The following is a 17599-nucleotide window of genomic DNA, read 5'->3' as shown; positions in this document are numbered from 1 at the left end:
TAAATTTACCACATGGACAGTACAATAAGCTGGGAGTGCAGTGGGCCAGGGAGGGATTGAGGAGGTGTCAGGAGGAGCTGAACCTGATGTGACTGGGATGTTGCCATTGGAGGGAGGTTCAGCTCTGCTCTCAGCTCTCCATGCTCTCAGTCATGTATATATTATAGTCCTGCACACAAGAACCTCATTATGATGCTCTTCAGTTCTCATTGCCTCAACTCAAGTCCATTATAAGTACCACGTTGGAACATGTATTTTTTGGGCTTCTGTGTGCAGCCAGGGAGCAAGCTGAAGTGCCTGTAAAATGTATATTTTATATTTAGGTATATGAAATATATATGTGGCTATGTCTGGGCGTGTGAATGTTCACCTGCCTACAAAGAGAATAAATTTGATCTTTCAACTTTTATGGAGGGGGGCAAGGGGGACTTGGTGAGTTCTAGAGAAGGTGTGTGGAGGTTAGTAAAAAGTTGTTATTAAAACAAAATCCTTCATTTTGTTTTGAAGTATAATGGAAGCAGGAAATGTTACAGCCAGGCTTTTTGGTGGGTTTTCCCCATCTTTCTTTCTTTTTTTTTTTCCTGTTCTAAGAATGAACTTTTCTATCTCAATCTAGTCTTACTGTGTTTCAATTTTTTTTTTTCCATTATCATGTTCTCTTAATGAAATCAGAAGTTTTCAGTACCTATCCCAACCTCTCAAACCTAAAACCTGCCATCTTTATCACTGGAAGTTTCCTCCTGACAGAAATCCATGTATCTCTTTCTGGTGGAGTTGGCATATTGGGGAGTTCCCCTGATGTCTCAAACTGGTTAAATAACATTGCATCCTGACTTTTTTTCTCTTGCATTTCTTCTTTTAGCTTATAAATATTGTGATTGCCCACAGTCATTAATGCCAGTGGTTTGGGATCTGCCATAACAGGCTTTGAAAGAATCACAAGGCAGAAAAAGTTCTCCATGGTGGCAAAAGTGCTGCTTATTTAACAGAGGGAACAAATTTACATGGGGAGCAGATCAAGCAAACCTCTGGGGTAGAATTTTATCTTTGGGGTCTTGGAAAAATGTGTAAGGTCTCAAATTAATTGTCCTGCTCATGCAAACCAGGATTAAAGCTTGTCTGTGTGAGTAAAGCACATGGAATGGCTTCCATGCCCTTCCAGTAGCACTGATTTATTTGATCTGTCCAGACACTCAGTCATGGGCAGGTTTTATTTTTACAGTTTGCATCTGAGTCAGTTTTAAATTTAGATTTTTTTTTATTGGGGTGAGGGTTTTTTGTTGTTGTTTTTTGTTTTTTAGATGAACCTCCTTGGAAGACAAGAATCAAACACAGTTTTTTTTTCATGCCCATTAGGGTGCAATTTTAAAATGAGATCTGTCTCAAGGGTCTGAAGGGGATAAAAGACAAGGTGGAGATGGGAGGAGGGGAGAAGCTGTTTTCTGAGAACATTATATTTCCTGCCATTTGCTTTTTTTTTATTTATTTATATCTCTTGCACTGACCTCACACTTTGGAAATTATGCACCTAGTTTTTTATCCCTCATTTTTGTCTTACTTTTTTTTTTTTATTTTCCCCCAGCACCAGGAAGAAGAGATGCCTCATTTTGAAACCTAAAGGGGGGAATAAGAAAAGTCCTTTGTAATATATTGCCATATTATCACTAAATCCCCTGACAGTTGTGACACAGAAGCAAGTCACCTGTCACTTAAGCTTGAGGTCTCTTTAATTTTCTCCTGGAATTCGCACCAGGCTGTCTTTAATTTGAGGCCTTTATTGGAATTCTGAAACCTTTCTGCCTCCCTGGTGCTCAGATCTATTCTGAGTGCTGTTACAGAATGTATACAATAACCAACACAGGGATTCAGAGGGGGCTGAAGCACTGTTTATTTAACACTCTGGAGGGATTTTCGTGCTTATTCGGTCCTGGCTACCCAGCTTTCAATATCGCTTTGACAACCGTTATGCCTTTCTCATTAATTTTAAACAGTTAAAACACAGGAAAAAGAGAAAAAGTTTTCATTATTAAAGTGCTTTACTTTTTAATAACAGAGGATTCTGTCCGCCAGGGGAAAGGGCAAACCTCACTAATTTCACATTCATATTAAAAAGCGCTGGGAAGGTGACACTTGGTGCTGCCAGGCTTAACAAAAGGAAAGTGCTGGGGGCCGGGAGCAGCAGGCGGGGCCAGAAAGTTTTGTGTTTCAGGTCGGTGGAAACTTGGGAGTGACAGCAAGGAGTGGCCACTTGGGCAGGCAGCTCCAGCTGGGGTCACTGAACCTCTGCAGAGCCCCTGGGCTGGGGACAGTCTCAGCTTCAGGAGTCAAAGGCACCTGTGAAAGGAGTGTCAGCAAAGCTGAGGAAGGGTCCAGAGAGTGAATCCTGTGAGGAGCAGCTGGGGTGGCTGAGCCTGGAGAAAAGGAGGGAAGATAACTCACAGGAGGATGCAGGTGGGGGTCAGGATCTGCTCCCAGGGAACAAGGACAGGAGGAGAGGACACAGCCCCAGGCTGTGCCAGGAAAAGTTCAGCTGGAACATCAGGAAGAATTTCTTCACTGCAAGGGTGGTTAAGCATTGGAATGGGCTGCCCAGGAAGGTGCTGGAGGTGTTCAGGAAAAACTGGACATGCCATGGTTTGGTTGGGAAGGTGATGCCAGCCAAAGTTCAGACTCAATCAGATCTTGGAGGTCTTTTCTGACCTAAATGATGCTGTGATTCTGTGGGATGGGTCATGAGCTGTTCTTGAGGGGACTGGGAGACAGCAGAGACCAGAAATCTGGGAGAGTTCATGTGTTAAAATAGCCAGGCTGGATTTGGAGATGAAGTGGACAGCCAGTCCAGGCAGTGAGTGAGCAGGAGCTGCAGCCCCCAGTGTGTTTGCTTTGTTGAGGAATTACCCAGTGGCTGGAAGCTGTGGGATCCTGAGTTCCAGAGAGGGCACAGTGCAGGGCATTTAAACTACATGGGAGGTCTCTGTTGGGCACATTTGCTGTGGGTACAGAGTGGCACATCTGGGACAGGACAGCATTTTGTGTCAGGTGCTGGCAGCCCCCACGTCCCTGGGGTTTGTTTGTGGTGTCAGTGGGATGTGGCTCCTCTGGACTGGCAGCAGCACAGAGCAAAGAGGGGTTTGCAGCATTAGCATGCAGATCTGCCAGAGAAGAACAACAGGATTGCTGCCTTGGCACAGCCCTCCTGCAGAATGCCAGGAGCTGGATGTTTGTATTCAGTCAGCCCTGCCTGGGTGAGGGGTCTGACCAGTATCAAGTTGCTGCCTTGGATCTGGCACTCTCACATTTGGATGCTGGCTCCTGTCTGAGTCACTCTGGAGAACTGTGGCCCTTTTCTGGGAGAGGTGCACATGCCTGGATGCTTGGCTGTGCACTTTGCTGTCAGCTTTCCATCAAAAATGTCACTTGTTTTGTGGTCCACGTTTCCTTTCTGTGCCTGGATCCCTCAGAGAGGGAGAGAGCCTCTCCTCTCCTCCCAGTAACAGCTTGCTCCCAGGAATGTTTGTTTTCCATTTCCTGAACTGCATCCTACAGTCTGGTCCCTGGACCACGTGCAAAGTTGCTCTTTTGGCCTGAGGAAGTTTATTCTGTCTTGCCTTTGGTGCAAGGGGCTTGTCCTGCTCTAGAGGAGCCAAGTGATGGCAGTTCCAGTCAAATGTGTTGACAGTGAGGAAGCTTCATGTAGAAATCCATGCTGGAATTCATGAGAAGTTATTTGGTTGCCTTTGTTCAAGGGTGCTGAATTTGGTCTCTCCTCTGGAGCTTGGGGGTGATTGTGGATCTCATGGCCTCCTGCCCTGGCTGTTTTGGGGAAGTGCACACAGGGCAACTTGCAGTATCACTCTGAAACTCTTAGTGTAGGGTCTTGGGGAGTTATTGTAAATAATTCCAGTGGAAACAAGCAGTGGGATCTGGCCTGTTGTACCTGGAAGCAAAAAAAGAAAAAGGAGGGGAAGGGAAAAGAAAAGCAAGGGGAAAAGATACATGATAGATGTTAGAAAACACAAAATTAAAACTGATTTGTTCTCCCCACCACACAGCTCACTGGCTGCTCTGACTTTAACATCTTTATCTGGATTTTTTTTTTTTCCTCTAGTAATATTGAGAGGATTACCTTTGTTGGCCCCTGGGTAGTTGCTGTGTGATTTTACTGTTATTAAATCTATTGTAAACTGCTTCATTATTCCTGACTCAAATTCTCTCTTTCCTCTAATCCTCCTGCCTCCCTGGTAGAAATCCTGTGGCAAGAACCCTCAGGAAGTCCAGGAGAGGGCCACAGTCCTGCAGACAAAATTTGAGAATCACGTCCACTCCAGCGAGGACACTGTCCGGTGGGCAAAGAAAGGTCAGTGACTTTCCTTCCACTTATCCCACAGGGGCTGCCAAGCTTTTCTTCTGGGGCACAGCATCAGGGAAAAGGCCTGGAAGAAACATTTTGGGCTCTGCAGGGGGTTGAGGCAGGCCCAGCAGGCTTTGTGGTGATATTAAATGTTAATTTCTGGCGTTCCCATATTACGTGCAAATGAGATTTAGTCCTGGCTTTCAGTGGGACTCACATCCAAGGGCTTTGACCCAATCACAGGAGTGGGGTGTGTGTGTCATGCTGGGAAGGGGATTGGTGACTTCCTCCACCACATCCTGCTGCAGTTCCCATCAGGTGCCTCCAGTTCACACCAGGGGTGAATTTGAAGCCTGAAAGACAAGATGGGAGAATAAAGAGAGAGGACCAACAACTCAAAAAGGCAGGAAAAATAAAAACCGGGATGGACCTGATGATGGTGGCTGTGTACAAGCCTGGGGTTTGATCTGCCATCTTTTCCAAGCAGGATGCACAGCGGTTGTCACTGAGCAGGGTCAGAGACTCAGTCTGGAAAATCGAGAGGAAGACAAATTTGGGAGAAAGATTAAAATCTTGCTGGGGATGTGGTAGGAAAAGAAACACCAAACTGTCTCCTGAGAGGAGCCAAGTTTGACTATGAGTTACTGAGACAAGTCCACAAAATGCAAACCCTTTATGAAGGAGACTGAGCCATTCTTGCTCACAGTATTTAGGACTGGAGCCTTTCCTCTTCTTTTGAGTCTCTTCTTCCCACATCTCCCTTCCTGGTTGTTTTCATTTTTCCTCATTGCTCTGAGTCAAGTCCTGTTTAAGCCTGTGTAGAAGTTATTTCAGTTCTGCAGCAATTCCAGTTGAGGGGGTCCTGGTGAGATGAATTTTAATGTTCTGCATCACTCCTGTTCACCATTCTGTGCACCTGCTGTGTGCACCTGCATACAGGTGTGGGACAGGTGTGCTCACCTTCTGAAATCACCTTCCAAGGGGTCCAAAACCATATGGGGAAATTGCTCTTGGAGTTGTACAATAACTGGAGAAGAGGAGGCTGTTCTCTAGATAAAAGTTCAGTATGAAAATTGTTTGGAATCTTGAGAAGTGATTGTTCAGGAGGTCAGAGGTGCTGGTTTTTCTGAATGTTGAACTCCCTTCTTAGGTGATGACACAGCAGAGCAACCAGAGTATCTCCTGTGCCCACCTGCTTACCCAAATTATTCTGCATGCTTTTGATTATGTGTGGCTGTATTGAGGAGCAAAGTGTCTGAAATTCTGCTGTTTCACTCTTTGTTCTCCCCCCACCACTGCACATCCCTGGGCTGAAATCTCACCCCACCTCCAGCAATTGCAGAGCTGATTTTGGTTCCTTGGGGTTTTCAAACACCTTCTTCCTGCAGTGTAAGTGTTGGACTTGCTACACAAGCAGCTTTCACCTGTTTTCAGGTGTGTGGTGTAATTTTGTAGCTGCTCTTTTAAATCCACAATCTCAAAGCATGTGACTAACATGATCATAATCCTTCCTTCTGCATGGATGAGCTTTTTTGCTGCTCCCTTGGGACCTTCTTGTACCCCTTGCAAACTTCTAACCTGAAATGCCTGTGACAGGAACAGCCAGGGAATAACTCTGGTCACACCTAAAAAACCTCTGTAGTTCCTCTCCACCCAGTGTCACCGTGCACACACCCACCACACACACTTGTTGCTGACCTCAGCATTAATAACTTCTTTAGCCACAGAAAAGAAGCACAGAAAATACATCAGGAAATGCTGAAATGTTCTGCATCCCATTTATCTTGTAGAGGAGCACTCCACCTCTTTTTCCAACTCTGCTATCTACATATGCAAATTTTCCACTGCTGAGTGGCTTCCATAAGCCCCTCTTCCTCCCCTCTGAGCCAGGCATCATGAATAATTAACATGGCAGCTGGCTTTTGCTTTCATGGCAGACAATCAATTGGAAACTGTGCCAGAGATGCATTTGTTTCTCTCTCTTTTTCTGTTTTTCCCCATTTTCTGACCTAGTCAATGTTAATAAGCAGTGTTTGCACTGCAGCCTGCTTTCCAAAGGCGAGTGGCTCCCTGCCCGCTCTCCCCTTCTGCCTCTGGGTCCCGTGTTTTTCACACTCAAATCAAACGGTTCAGGGAAGGTGCTGCCCTTCAAACTTGATTGACTGATCAGCAGTGAGATGGGTGGGAGGAGGGGTCTGGCTGGGCCCTGCTACCTGAAGGATGAACCTTTCCAAGAGTGGAGCCCCTTTTTGGAAGGGCTGGGTGCTCATCCCAAGGCTTTGCATGGTTGGTGGGTGCTTCATTTCGGGGCTGTGGGGCCAGAAAGAGCTCAGGAGGCTGATCCTGTGTGCCCCTGAGTTACAGACAGGGTAAGGAAGCAAACCCTGCTTTCCTCCTCCTCATTCCCCAGTTTTACAGCCAGCAGTTGAGCATTTTGCCTCCTCCTTTCTGGCCTCAGCACCCGTGTGTGGAGAGGGACAGCAGAGTCAGAGTCCCAGGAGCCCAGGGCAGTGGCACAGAGCTCAAATCCGTGGTGGTTTTGGTGCATCCTTCCCTCCTGCTCCCACTGCTCTGGCAAAGTGCCTCCCAGTTTATCCAGCCATGCTGAGGCCATGCCCTGGGGCCAGTGCTGCCAGCTCAGAGCCTGGTGAGCAGGTTATGTCACCTGTCTCCCTTTCATGTCTCATTACTCTCTCGTCCCCTGTCCAAAATAACAACAGACCAGCCCATCTAACCCCCATCATACATACAACACACTGGGTTTTATCTTTTCTTCCTTTGATTTTCCACACTTGTATTTCCTGGAGAAGAATGGGGATGCAAAGGTGCAAAGGACCAATCTAAATCCTCTGTCTTAGATGAGCACAAGTCCAAATCCCACTCCAAGTCAGTACATGTTACCTCAGACTCGTGTTGGTGTGGCAAAAACTCTCAACAGCTCAGGCAGTTTGTTCCTGTGGCATCAAGATAAAGAACCCTGTACATGAATTATGGCTTGACCAGCACTGTTGCCAGTCTGAGTTGTTTTCCTAAAGCTCTGTCTCTTTGATCCCAAAATCATAAAAGAATTTCAACTTTAAAAAAAACAAAATAAAACTTTCAGTATCTGGCCACTCTAATTGCACATAAAAGCCAGAAAACATAGCTCTGGCAACACTGAGAGGTCTAAAGACCTGACAGTAAAGATTTTTAAAAGAATCTCATCCACAAAGATCTTCATTTCAGCCTCTTGGGTGCTGTAATGAACATCTCAGCTCTGAGCTGCTGGAGGTGAGGCAGTTTCCTGGGCTAGGATTGTGACCTGCAGGTCCAGCCAGGCTCTCAGTTCAGCTCTGGGTTAGTGCCTCCCTGGTTTTGTGTGCTCTGACTCACAGCTGGATCTGGCAGATGTCTGTCAGGACTTTGGGAAGAGGGGAGCCTTTGACACTTTGAGTTGGGAGCAGCAGCTTTTCCTCTCTGCACGACTGTGGGAGGTGAGCTCAGCCTTCATAATAACAGGATCTTTAGTATCAGCCATTTCAAATGCTCTGAGGCAGACAGCTGTATTAGCTCCAATGGGACTGAATTCAAAGCAGGAGCAAGTTCCTATTGTTCCCTTTGAAGAGTTACACCTTCTCATAGGTGAATTTGACCAGTAACTTTATGAAAAAAAAAAAAGCAGCAGAAGAGGGTTTTTGAGAGCATTTGAGCTGGTTTATAAGCCCTCAGAAGAATGGCCTTCAGACGAGACACTGAGACAGTATTTGGAATTTAGCATTCTCTTTTTTGGGAAAACACAGGTCTCTGGGTGCTCAGAAGCCTCTAAAAGAGCAGCACTGTGAAATTGGGAAGAAGGTGCAAAAAACTCAATCTTTTCTTCTCATCGATTGGGAAAAGGAGTTCGCTTTGCTCAGTAAACAGAGCTTTGATGGATTCCCTGGGTCCTTCCAGGAGCTGATCTGCTAAAATGACATTTTTATTACTGTTCATAAACTCCAATCTCCGGCTGCTGCCAAGAGATTAGCCATAAGCTGTGGGCAAACTTGCTGGTCCGGTGGCTCAACAGGCAAGGGCAGGAGAGGTGAGAGTTTAGAGCTCACTGCTGTCGGGAGTGAGAGGGAGAGGAAGATGCAGGTGCTGCTTTGGAGTGAGGGCTGGGGAGACACAGGAGGTTTAGCAAGCAGAGGAGCAGCAGGGGATTGAGGGGAGGCATTTTCTGAGCTGCAGAGTTTCCTTCCTGGAAGTCCCTGTATTCCCAGAGCAGGGGCCAGCCCGGGTGTAGTTAACGTTCTGGGGATGGGGAGGAGCAGAGGTACTGCTCATATTAGTGGATGATTGTCTTTAGAGCAATGAGCCCTGAGGGAAGGGCATTACAGGAATATAAAGATGGGAAGGGAAATTTGCACACAGTTCTATTATTTTTCCCTTTTGAGAAGGTGAGCTCTGTTCTCAGTGTGCTGATGAGTCAGGAAATCCATCCGGCTCTCAGATATTTATAAGGGACTAGCTGGTAACTGGTGAAAAATGCATGGACTACTGGGACTCTAATATCAGAGGAGTCTTCCTGTACCCTCTCCATGCTTCTCTCTCTTCATCCCTGCACCTCTGTTCCCACTCCCCTCATATCTGCTGCCACTCAGTGTCAGTGACTCTTGAGAGATGTGCCACAAACTCGCCTTTTGTGGCCAGAGGAGCAGCCTTGCAGGAGGCAAACCCAGTGCAGCTGGAGCTTTGTTTCAGTTCCTGACACCTCCCCAGCACCTACCTTCCCCTTCTGGGATTGTACCAGTACTGTGCAACCTTCTCAGGGTTTTAACATGCCAACCTTTTCTGCCAGCTGCTGACCAGAAGGTGTCCCAAAGGACCAGACCAATGTCCTTCCAGCTGGAACAGCTGAATCTTTTATATAAATATATATATATAAATGCAGCAGCAAACAGAATTCTCTGTTGTTTTTCCTTCCCCTCAGCACTTCAGTCTTTCCTTTGTGCCTACACCACCTATCCCAAGGAACTCAAGCACATCTTCCACATCAAATCTCTCCACCTGGGTCATGTGGCCAAGAGCTTTGGGCTGAGAGATGCCCCCCAGAACCTGACTGCTCTTCCAGCTGCAGGCTCCAAGAGGAAAACCAAACCAACACCAAAAAGGTAGGTCAGTCTGATGTTCCTGAGCCAAGGAGCACAGTGTGACACACTGGGCTGTGCTCCTCAAGGTGGTGGGGCTTGCTCCAGGAATTGAGTGTAATTCAAAAAGCAGATCTGGTGGTAGAAATGATCCTTCTGCAAACCTGGAGGTGTGAGTCTTTCTGGCATAAGAATTTCTGCAAAATCCTGAGGCATCTCTCCTGAGAATAGTCTGCAGCAAGCCCAGAGTTGCTGCTCTATCCCCTCTAGTGTGTGCTCAGGGCTATTCTGGGTACTCCTGGTCTGTGTAAGGAGTTGGAGACTCCCTGATGCTGCTGGAGGAGCCCTGAACCCTCTTCTGTGCTTGCAAAGGAGCTGGAGGTGCTCAGTGCATCTGATCCTGCCTGCTCTGAGTTGGTTCCACAGGACAGATCATCCTCTCTTTTGGGATCACAGTGCTAGGGACATGCTCTCTTCCTTAGTGGCAATGTCAGGATCCAAACCTCTGCCTTGCCAGGAAAATCACTGCAATAATTCAAAGAAGAAAAATCTTTTTTCTTTGCATCAGTTGTGACTCTTTCCATGTAATTGTTGCTACAAACTCCGTTAGCAAACCTTAGCCATGCAATTAAAGCACTAATCCACATAATTGTTCCAGGGCTAGGCACTCCTCTTGCACCTATCCTGTGAAAAGAAAAAAATGCAAGGAGAAGGGATTTTAAAATAAAAAGTTGGAGCCTGCATTGTCCTGCTTTCAGCAGCCACCAGGGACAGACCACTGCTCTGCCTCCTGCTCCAGCTGACCCTCCTCAGCAGATGGGCAACAGGATGGGAATGCCCCTGTGAGCAGGGGATTTAACGGAGCTTTATTTCGGGAAGAATAGCCTGATTAGCTGATAAAGAGCATGTAAGATGGTATGGGGTGGGCTTTGATGTCTTGCTGGCCCAGCAGGGTGTCAAGCTATGACTGACAGTAGCGTGTCACAGGATTACTTGGCCTGTAACAATGCCTCTCTCTGTTCCTGTGATGTTGCTACTCTGTTAGAGCGACTTTTTCTCTTGTTACAAACCTCTTTTAGACGGGGGTTCCTCCTCCCCAAGTCTTCATCCCATTATAGCACAGACAAGCTCGGGATACAGTAGGTATTTACACGCAGGGTTGGGGGATGTGGAGGTGTTGGAACAAATGGTCTGAGAGTGATTTGAGAGCTCATTTGCACGTGGATCACAGAATTGCAGCTCAAGGAAAGTAGGCAGACTTTGCACAGCTCCATCACAACTCAGGCTCCAGCTTTGCATCTGCAAAGTTAAAACCCTGCAAAAACTTGCCAAAGTTGTGATGTGCAACAATTGTTCCTGCCTGTGAAACTTGGTTCTGATCAGCTTTCTCTGTGTGTGTGCTTAAAAAAATAAATAAATAAAGAGAGAGGGTGTATTAGTATTTATAGGATAGTTTAGAGAAAGTGAATATCAATTCAAATTCAGTCTGCACTTGCATAAATCCAAGATAATGCTATTAACTTAGAGAATTGCTTTTGATTTCACACTGACAAAGCAGAAAGCAAAACTTAGCCTGCCTTTTAGAAGACAAATGGTTTCTAATTGTAAAATGCAAGGCTTGAAATTATAACAGCACAGTCACAGAGCAATCTTTTTAATTCCATTTCTCACATGCTGCCGTGAGTGTTGGTTGTCGTATTACACATTGTCTCCCAACATCCGATACTGGTTTTTAATCAGGCTGCTCACTAAAGCCTCATCTCTCAGCACCTGCCTGGAGAATAAAGAGCAGGCACTCCAGGTTGAAAGTGGGGTAAAGGCAATCATTAAATGTTTCCTTAAGAGGACAAAGAAAACTTCTCATTTCTTTTGAAGTCTCCTTTTATGTTTGGCGCCTCCTTGGAGAGCCTGCTCAGGGAAGGTGAGACAGAGAGAGGGAGCAGCCAGGTGAGTGATGTTTCAGTGCTCAGAGTGGGAGCAGCCTCTCCTCAGTGCCCACCTTAACTTCCATGTATTTTTCAGAGGTCTTTGTGCAAACCAGCTGTCCCCTCAGCTGCAGTGCATCTTGCAAAACCCGATCTGAAAACAGAGAAATAATTGCTGGATGTTTTGTGAAAGTTGCAGGGCTGTGTTTAGGTGAGAGATGAGCACACGAACCAGATACTGCATATTGAATTACAGTACATCAGCTTAGTCAGTGTCTGGGCTCATGCTCTGACTGCAGGGTAAGGCAAGGAAGCTGATCCCACTTCCATTGAGGGATTAGCTGTCCTTGCTTCACTGTGGAGTCGCAGCACGCTGAGGAAGTGGCTGACAGGCCAGATAGACTTGTCTTTTAACTCCTTCACAATGCAAATGCCAAAGGCCCACTGCCATTCCATCATGCATCCCTGTGCTGCTCAGCCTTTTGCATTCTGGATCAGTGGGAATCTGTGGCAACTGAGGGTCTGCTTTCCCTTTGAAATCAGGAAGGCCAGTGTGTGCCCCCAAAGGCTTTCACTGCAGTGAGGAGTTGCAACTTAATTTGGCTTTTTTGTGAGTTCAAGCCATTACAAAGAAAGATGACTCTTTAGTTCAGCTGATTTTGTGGAACTCCTTGCTACAGGAATCTCTGATTCAATAAATGCTCAGAAAGATTGAATTTACTTATGAGTATCAAGAATTGCTACAGCATATGCAAAAAGTGATGTAAAAACAAAAGTGAAAACTCCCTCGTGCTTCAGAGTTTAAGTCCAACCCTCAGGTAAAATGGGATCTGAGCACTGCTGTACCTCATTATCACAGTGCCTTTGCTCTGATGGAGATGGGCATGGCCTGAAGGCTTTGGCTGCAAGATCATTGTGTTAATTCATTCTTCAGCATGGTCAGATAGAATCAGACAGCTCCTGGGAAACAGACCTTGTGTCCTCCACATGGCCAGGGCAGCAGTTTCCTTTGGGTGCAGACTCGAAGCCTTTGACCTTCTCTCCCACCTCACATCCTTGGTTCCACTTTTGAACATCTTGGCACTGACGATTTTGGAAAGACTGATACAGGGCTTGTGACTCAAGGCTGCAGCCCCCCTGCACAGCAATTGTCTCATCATTAGAAGCATTTTGCTTGCCAGTTTTTATGTGCACGTTTAGAGCTTTCCTGATATCACTTAATTAGTCAAAATGCAACTTTGGAATTCTGCCCACTGGGAATTTCACTTGGTTTGGGCAGTCTGTTCTAGAAAGCCAAGCTGGAGCTCAGGTAAGAGCATGCATCCATGGGCAAATGGAGCCAAAAATGAGAGTAAGACATGGCTGCTGTGAAAGGAAACATCACCATCACTCTTCATTAAGGCACCTCAGGGACACAGGTGATGGTTTCATGATGCTATGAAAGAAATCCTCTTATGAAATTAAAGTTTTATAGTTGTAAAATCCATCTGATTGTTTCCTGCATACAGCAATGCCCTTTATTACTGTCCTGTTCCATTGTGGCTGCAGCACAGAGCTTTTGCTCCATCCCTGATCAAGTTAACAGTGCTTGCACACAGAGCTGGAAAACCTCTGTGCTGGGGGCTGTGCACCAAAAATTATCATCTCTCTCTAACTGAAATACATTCTGTCCTCTAGGCTGGGAAGGGGCCTGACAGAAGCAGGAATCCTGGGAGGTTCCCCCTCCCAGTGCTGCTTTTGTCCTTTTCCATAGGCTGAAGACCAAGGGCTGGCAGTGAAAGTGAGACTGGGGTTTCTGTGTGGCTGAAATGCATTTGACTTCAGTAGGGTTAGGTGGGCTTTGCTGTTCAGCACATCCCAGTGTGGAGACCACCCTTCCCTGAGTGTTCTGGAACAAGCTTGGTGCTCATTCTGCCTGGGTAATAATTTTCCTCAATCTTCTCAAGCGTCTGCATCAGCTGGGAGCAGAGGACCTGGGCCATCTGTTGACCTGTCGAGAGCAGTGTAGGATTGCTGATGGATTTCTTGCCCCCACTCTGCAAAAACAACAGCAGCAAAACCAACCCAAACAGGGTTGCATTGGCTGCAGATGGTTCATCCAATGCTGTAAGTAGGAAAAGCAGGTGTTGCAGCAGCCTTGGCCCAGAGGTAACCCAGCTCTGCTGCTGGCACAGTGTCAAGGAGCTGTTGGAGATGCTGTCAGGCAGATTGATGGTGCAATCCACATTGAAATGTTTTCTGATAAATGGAACTGCCTCCTCGGGTCTCCTCCAAAGACACACCATGAGTTCTGGGACTGTGCGTCAGAACTTCATCCTCCTCCTCCTCCCTCAGCTGAGCACTTTGGGAGCCTTTGGCTGCTGCAGATGCTGGGAGTTGGTTAAAGGTCACCACACCTGTGCACTGCATTGCAGCAGCATCTCACACAGCAAGACAAAGGAACAGGCAGTGATGCCAACCAGGCTGAGAGACACCTCCAAGAACGAGCTCACCCACACCAAGGTGAAAAGATGAGCAGGGGCATCTTCTGAGCCAGCAAACAAGAGCCAGGAGAAGGGATCAGTCCAAATCATTCAGATTTCCTCAGGGTGGAGGGTGGGCAGTACCAGCATCCCTAACATCCCTGTGGCTCCTGAGTGGGGAAGGAGAGCAGAGTGCTGGGAGTGGCTCTGTAAGGGGGTGTAGAAGGGAACTGAAGTAGAGAAAGGAGGATTTTACTCTTTCCTTCACTGGACACTTTTTCTTCCAGATGTTCCTCTCCTACCTTTTCATCATTCAGTGATGTAATTAGTAAGATTTACAAGTTTCTCATGTTTAAACAGTGAATTAAATCATTCCAGTTTTCTGGAGGAGAACAGGTTGGGGTTTTTTGCCTTTAAAACTTTGCTCTGGTCTTTTCCAGCCTTTCAGGAGATAACAAAGTCATCTGGGGACAGTTCCTCTTTTTCCTTATTGTCTCTCTGTGGAGGGTCTTGGTGCCAGCTTTTGTGTTGCAGTTTAATTACAGATGTGCACAGGCAGCTCTAAACCTGAGTCTTCCATTCCTTCCTCTGCCTCAGTAGAGTGTGATACCTAGACATGAGATCACAGCAAGAGATGCTCACAATCCACATGTTTTCCCAGTGATGGGAGCATGGCTTCTGTCTGTGTTGCAAATGCATCTTTCCATTTACAGCCTTTCTGTGAAGCCTTTTGCCACAGTATCACCACACAGCTCCCTTAAATTCCCATCCCACCAGCCCTCAGTAACAGGGAAAACACAGGGAGGTGGGAGAATGGACATGGAGGCCAAAGAGATTCAATACCTTGCCCAAGGATGCTCAGGGGGTGAGTGTTAAGTTGCTCAGTTCTGCTGGTCATTGTGAGGAAAGGTGCCTGTGGTTATCTTGCTGCTCTGGCAGAGCCCCAGGGACTGTCACCAGCTGGGCAGAGAGGGGAATTCACAGCTTTCCAGCAGGAATCAGAGCTGCTGACCTGGTGCAGTTCCCTGGTGTGCTGTCACTGCAGGCTGGTGCTGTTCCCTGTAGCTCTTCCATCTCCTGGTTAAACGGGGCCTTGACAGCTGCTTTTCTCCTGTCCATGATGAGCACAGGTTCCACAGCACAACTCCATTGATTTTTGTGGCCCTGGGTTAGAGGGAGACATCTCCCTTTTCCCTGCATCCCTGTTTTTCTGTGTACAGCTGATCACCTCAGCAGGGAGTATTGATTTACTAATTGGGCAGCAATTTCACCTGATTGATAATAAAGTGTTGGACAACCTCCCTGCTGAGCTGCAGCTCAGCCCTGCAGCTACTGGTGGATTCCTTGTTCTTTTGCAGCAGAGAGTTCCCTGTTGTTAAGTAAACTGGTCTGTTGCTTGGAAACCCAGGAATTACTGTAGGAAATGCTTGGAGACAACAGTCAAAGTGTGAAATAGAAACTTTTCCCTCTGGTGGAGGGGGCTGAGCAGAGGATACACCTTTACAGGCTGTGGGAAGGGAGCAAGGAAATGCCCCAGGCAGCCAAGAGTTCACTTCCCTTGTTTTCCCCTATTGACTGCATTGATCCATTGCTGCAGCCAGAAATTCTTCCTTCTCTTCAAAGCCCAGCATGGGTTTGGACACCTGAAGGGGCTTTGAGGCAGTGCTGAGGTGTCACCTGTGGGACTGCTGAGTCCCTGTGTTGTCACCAGAGCTCACTGGTGTGGCTGTGGGGCTGCTCTTTGGTTCATTCATGTTCAGAGGGACAGGCAGATTCTGTTCTGTTTTTCTGGAAAAACTTGAGCTCTGTTACTAGAACTTGCTCAGAGAGGTGCACCCTGTTCAGGGCCAGGCTGGAAGGGGCTCAGGTGAATGAGATGATGTTCAGGGTCCCTTCCAACCCAAACCAGTGTGTGACTCTGTGGTGATGAGGAGGAGAGTGGGACATGCCAACACCAGGGGCTGTGGACACCCTGATGTGCCCAGGACCATGGGAATGACTGGTCCAGCACCCCAGAGATCGTGTTTGAAATAACTGAGGGTGAGATTTGCCCAAGGTTATAGAGCAGGACAGTGGCAGAACTCATGGTGGGAAAATGCTGAGTGGGGTTTTATATTTATAACTGGCAGTTTAGGGCTGCAGGGACATCTATGTTGGAGTTTGGTGGCCAGGCAAAATGCAGCTACAAAAGCAAATCTCTGGAGAGGGAAGCTGTGAGGTTCATGTGATGGCTGCAGGACACTGCAAAAAAAGAAAATCTGTTGGATTTGTTGGGTTTAGACTCATGACATTCTAATTTTTTCCCTGGTTTGGTTGGGAGGGGGTTGTGTTTTCAAGCTCTGGATTTGAGCTTTGTTTATAAAATGTTTCCATTGTTCAATGTCATTGGGCTATTATTATTATTATCATTATTATTATTATTACTATTATTGTTATTATTATTTCCAAACTGCTGTGTCACTTCATTCATCAGCCTTCAGGCACACAAGCTTCCCTTCTTCTCCCCACCAGCCCTGCAAGAGCATTTGTACAGAACAAAGGCTTGCTTTGAAAAACGCCAGGATATTTTGCCACCTTTGTGAAAAGCTGTCACAACAATACCTAATTTTGCACGAGGCAGAATTTCAAATCAAGCCTCAAGCAAAGGGAGCTGCTCCTTCTCTAACTTACAACTGTCAGTGGTGTTACAGGAACCCACCCAGCAGGAGAAGGGGTTCTGAATTCCTGAATTCCTGAATTCCTCTGCTTTTTCCCCTGGCCAGGTCTGACCTGCTGAAGAAGACCCACGGCAAACGCCGCCTTGCCGAGATCCTGCGCTCTGAATATTCCAGTGGGATGGACACTGCTGGAGCCAAGGTCAAGAAGAAGAAGAAGAGAAAGCAGAGAAAAGCTGGCAACCAGCAGATTCCAACATAAGCCAGGCCCTTCCAGTCGTTGGCTGTAAAAGCTGCTCGAGTGCCTCAGCTGGGGGTCAGGGTGACCTGCCAAATCAACTGAGGAGTGTTTCAATTTATCAGGCAAATGTGGGAGGGATCCTGGGGATCTTGGCCTCCTCCCCTTCATTCCATAGGTCCAAGTGGAATGGAATTTAGGCGTGTCCTGTTGTTGCTGCAATTGAATGTGGCCTCCTGGAGATGCACCGTGTTCCTAAGGTGGTTTTTTAGCAAGAAAAATTAAAAAATGGTTAAATATGATTTTCAGAGAAATGTGATGTGTGTGCAACATAAGAGTGAGACAAGTTTAGGCAGGCAGGAGATGCTTTTCTGTTTAAGGAACACTTGACAGTTCCTCATTTGCTGTTTCTAGCCAGGTAAATGTGGCAGGAGAGGTGTCCCAGGAGCACCATGGAAAGGGAATGTGCCCTGTCCTGTCACTGTAAAAGCAGCACTTCTGCTCCTGTCTCAGGTAATGAAGCCACACTGCTGCCACCTCCTCTGCTGTCCTCTGTGTGCTGGCCAAGGTCTGTCCCTGGTCACTGTTAGTCAGAATTGCCACCTGCAACGATGCCAGTGGCAGGATTGTGGAGAACTCTTCAGTGTGATGACAAAGGGTCCCTTTGGGGCAGAGCTCATGGGCACAGAACCTCCTGTCACAGCTCCTGAGCTGGGGAACAAACACTGTCACTGTGGGAAGGAGCCAGAGTGGAATCCAGCAGTCTCCAAACTTCTCCTTGCCTGCAGCATGTTGTCATTCCTGATTATTAACACAGAGGGAGGATGAGATGTCTCACCTCTCTGAACATGAAAGCCTTTGCAG

General features: G+C 47.0%; 1 protein-coding gene across 1 annotated transcript in view; it reads left to right on the top strand.

Annotated features, from left to right (window-relative positions):
* DDX31 (DEAD-box helicase 31) overlaps nucleotides 1–17037 on the top strand; it is a 43009-nt gene extending 25972 nt beyond the window's left edge. Inside the window, exons 17-18 of the mRNA XM_042779872.1 lie at nucleotides 9300–9480; nucleotides 16606–17037. Coding sequence (XP_042635806.1) covers nucleotides 9300–9480; nucleotides 16606–16759 — 335 coding nt within the window. The 3' untranslated portion in view covers nucleotides 16760–17037. The remainder of the gene's footprint in view (nucleotides 1–9299; nucleotides 9481–16605) is intronic.
* Nucleotides 17038–17599: the final 562 nt, after the last annotated feature.

Source organism: Catharus ustulatus, chromosome 21 (genome assembly GCF_009819885.2).
Source record: "Catharus ustulatus isolate bCatUst1 chromosome 21, bCatUst1.pri.v2, whole genome shotgun sequence".
Classification (NCBI taxonomy): domain Eukaryota; kingdom Metazoa; phylum Chordata; class Aves; order Passeriformes; family Turdidae; genus Catharus; species Catharus ustulatus.
The sequence above is the reverse complement of the archived record's forward strand: the minus strand, read 5'-3'. Positions and strand labels throughout refer to the sequence as shown.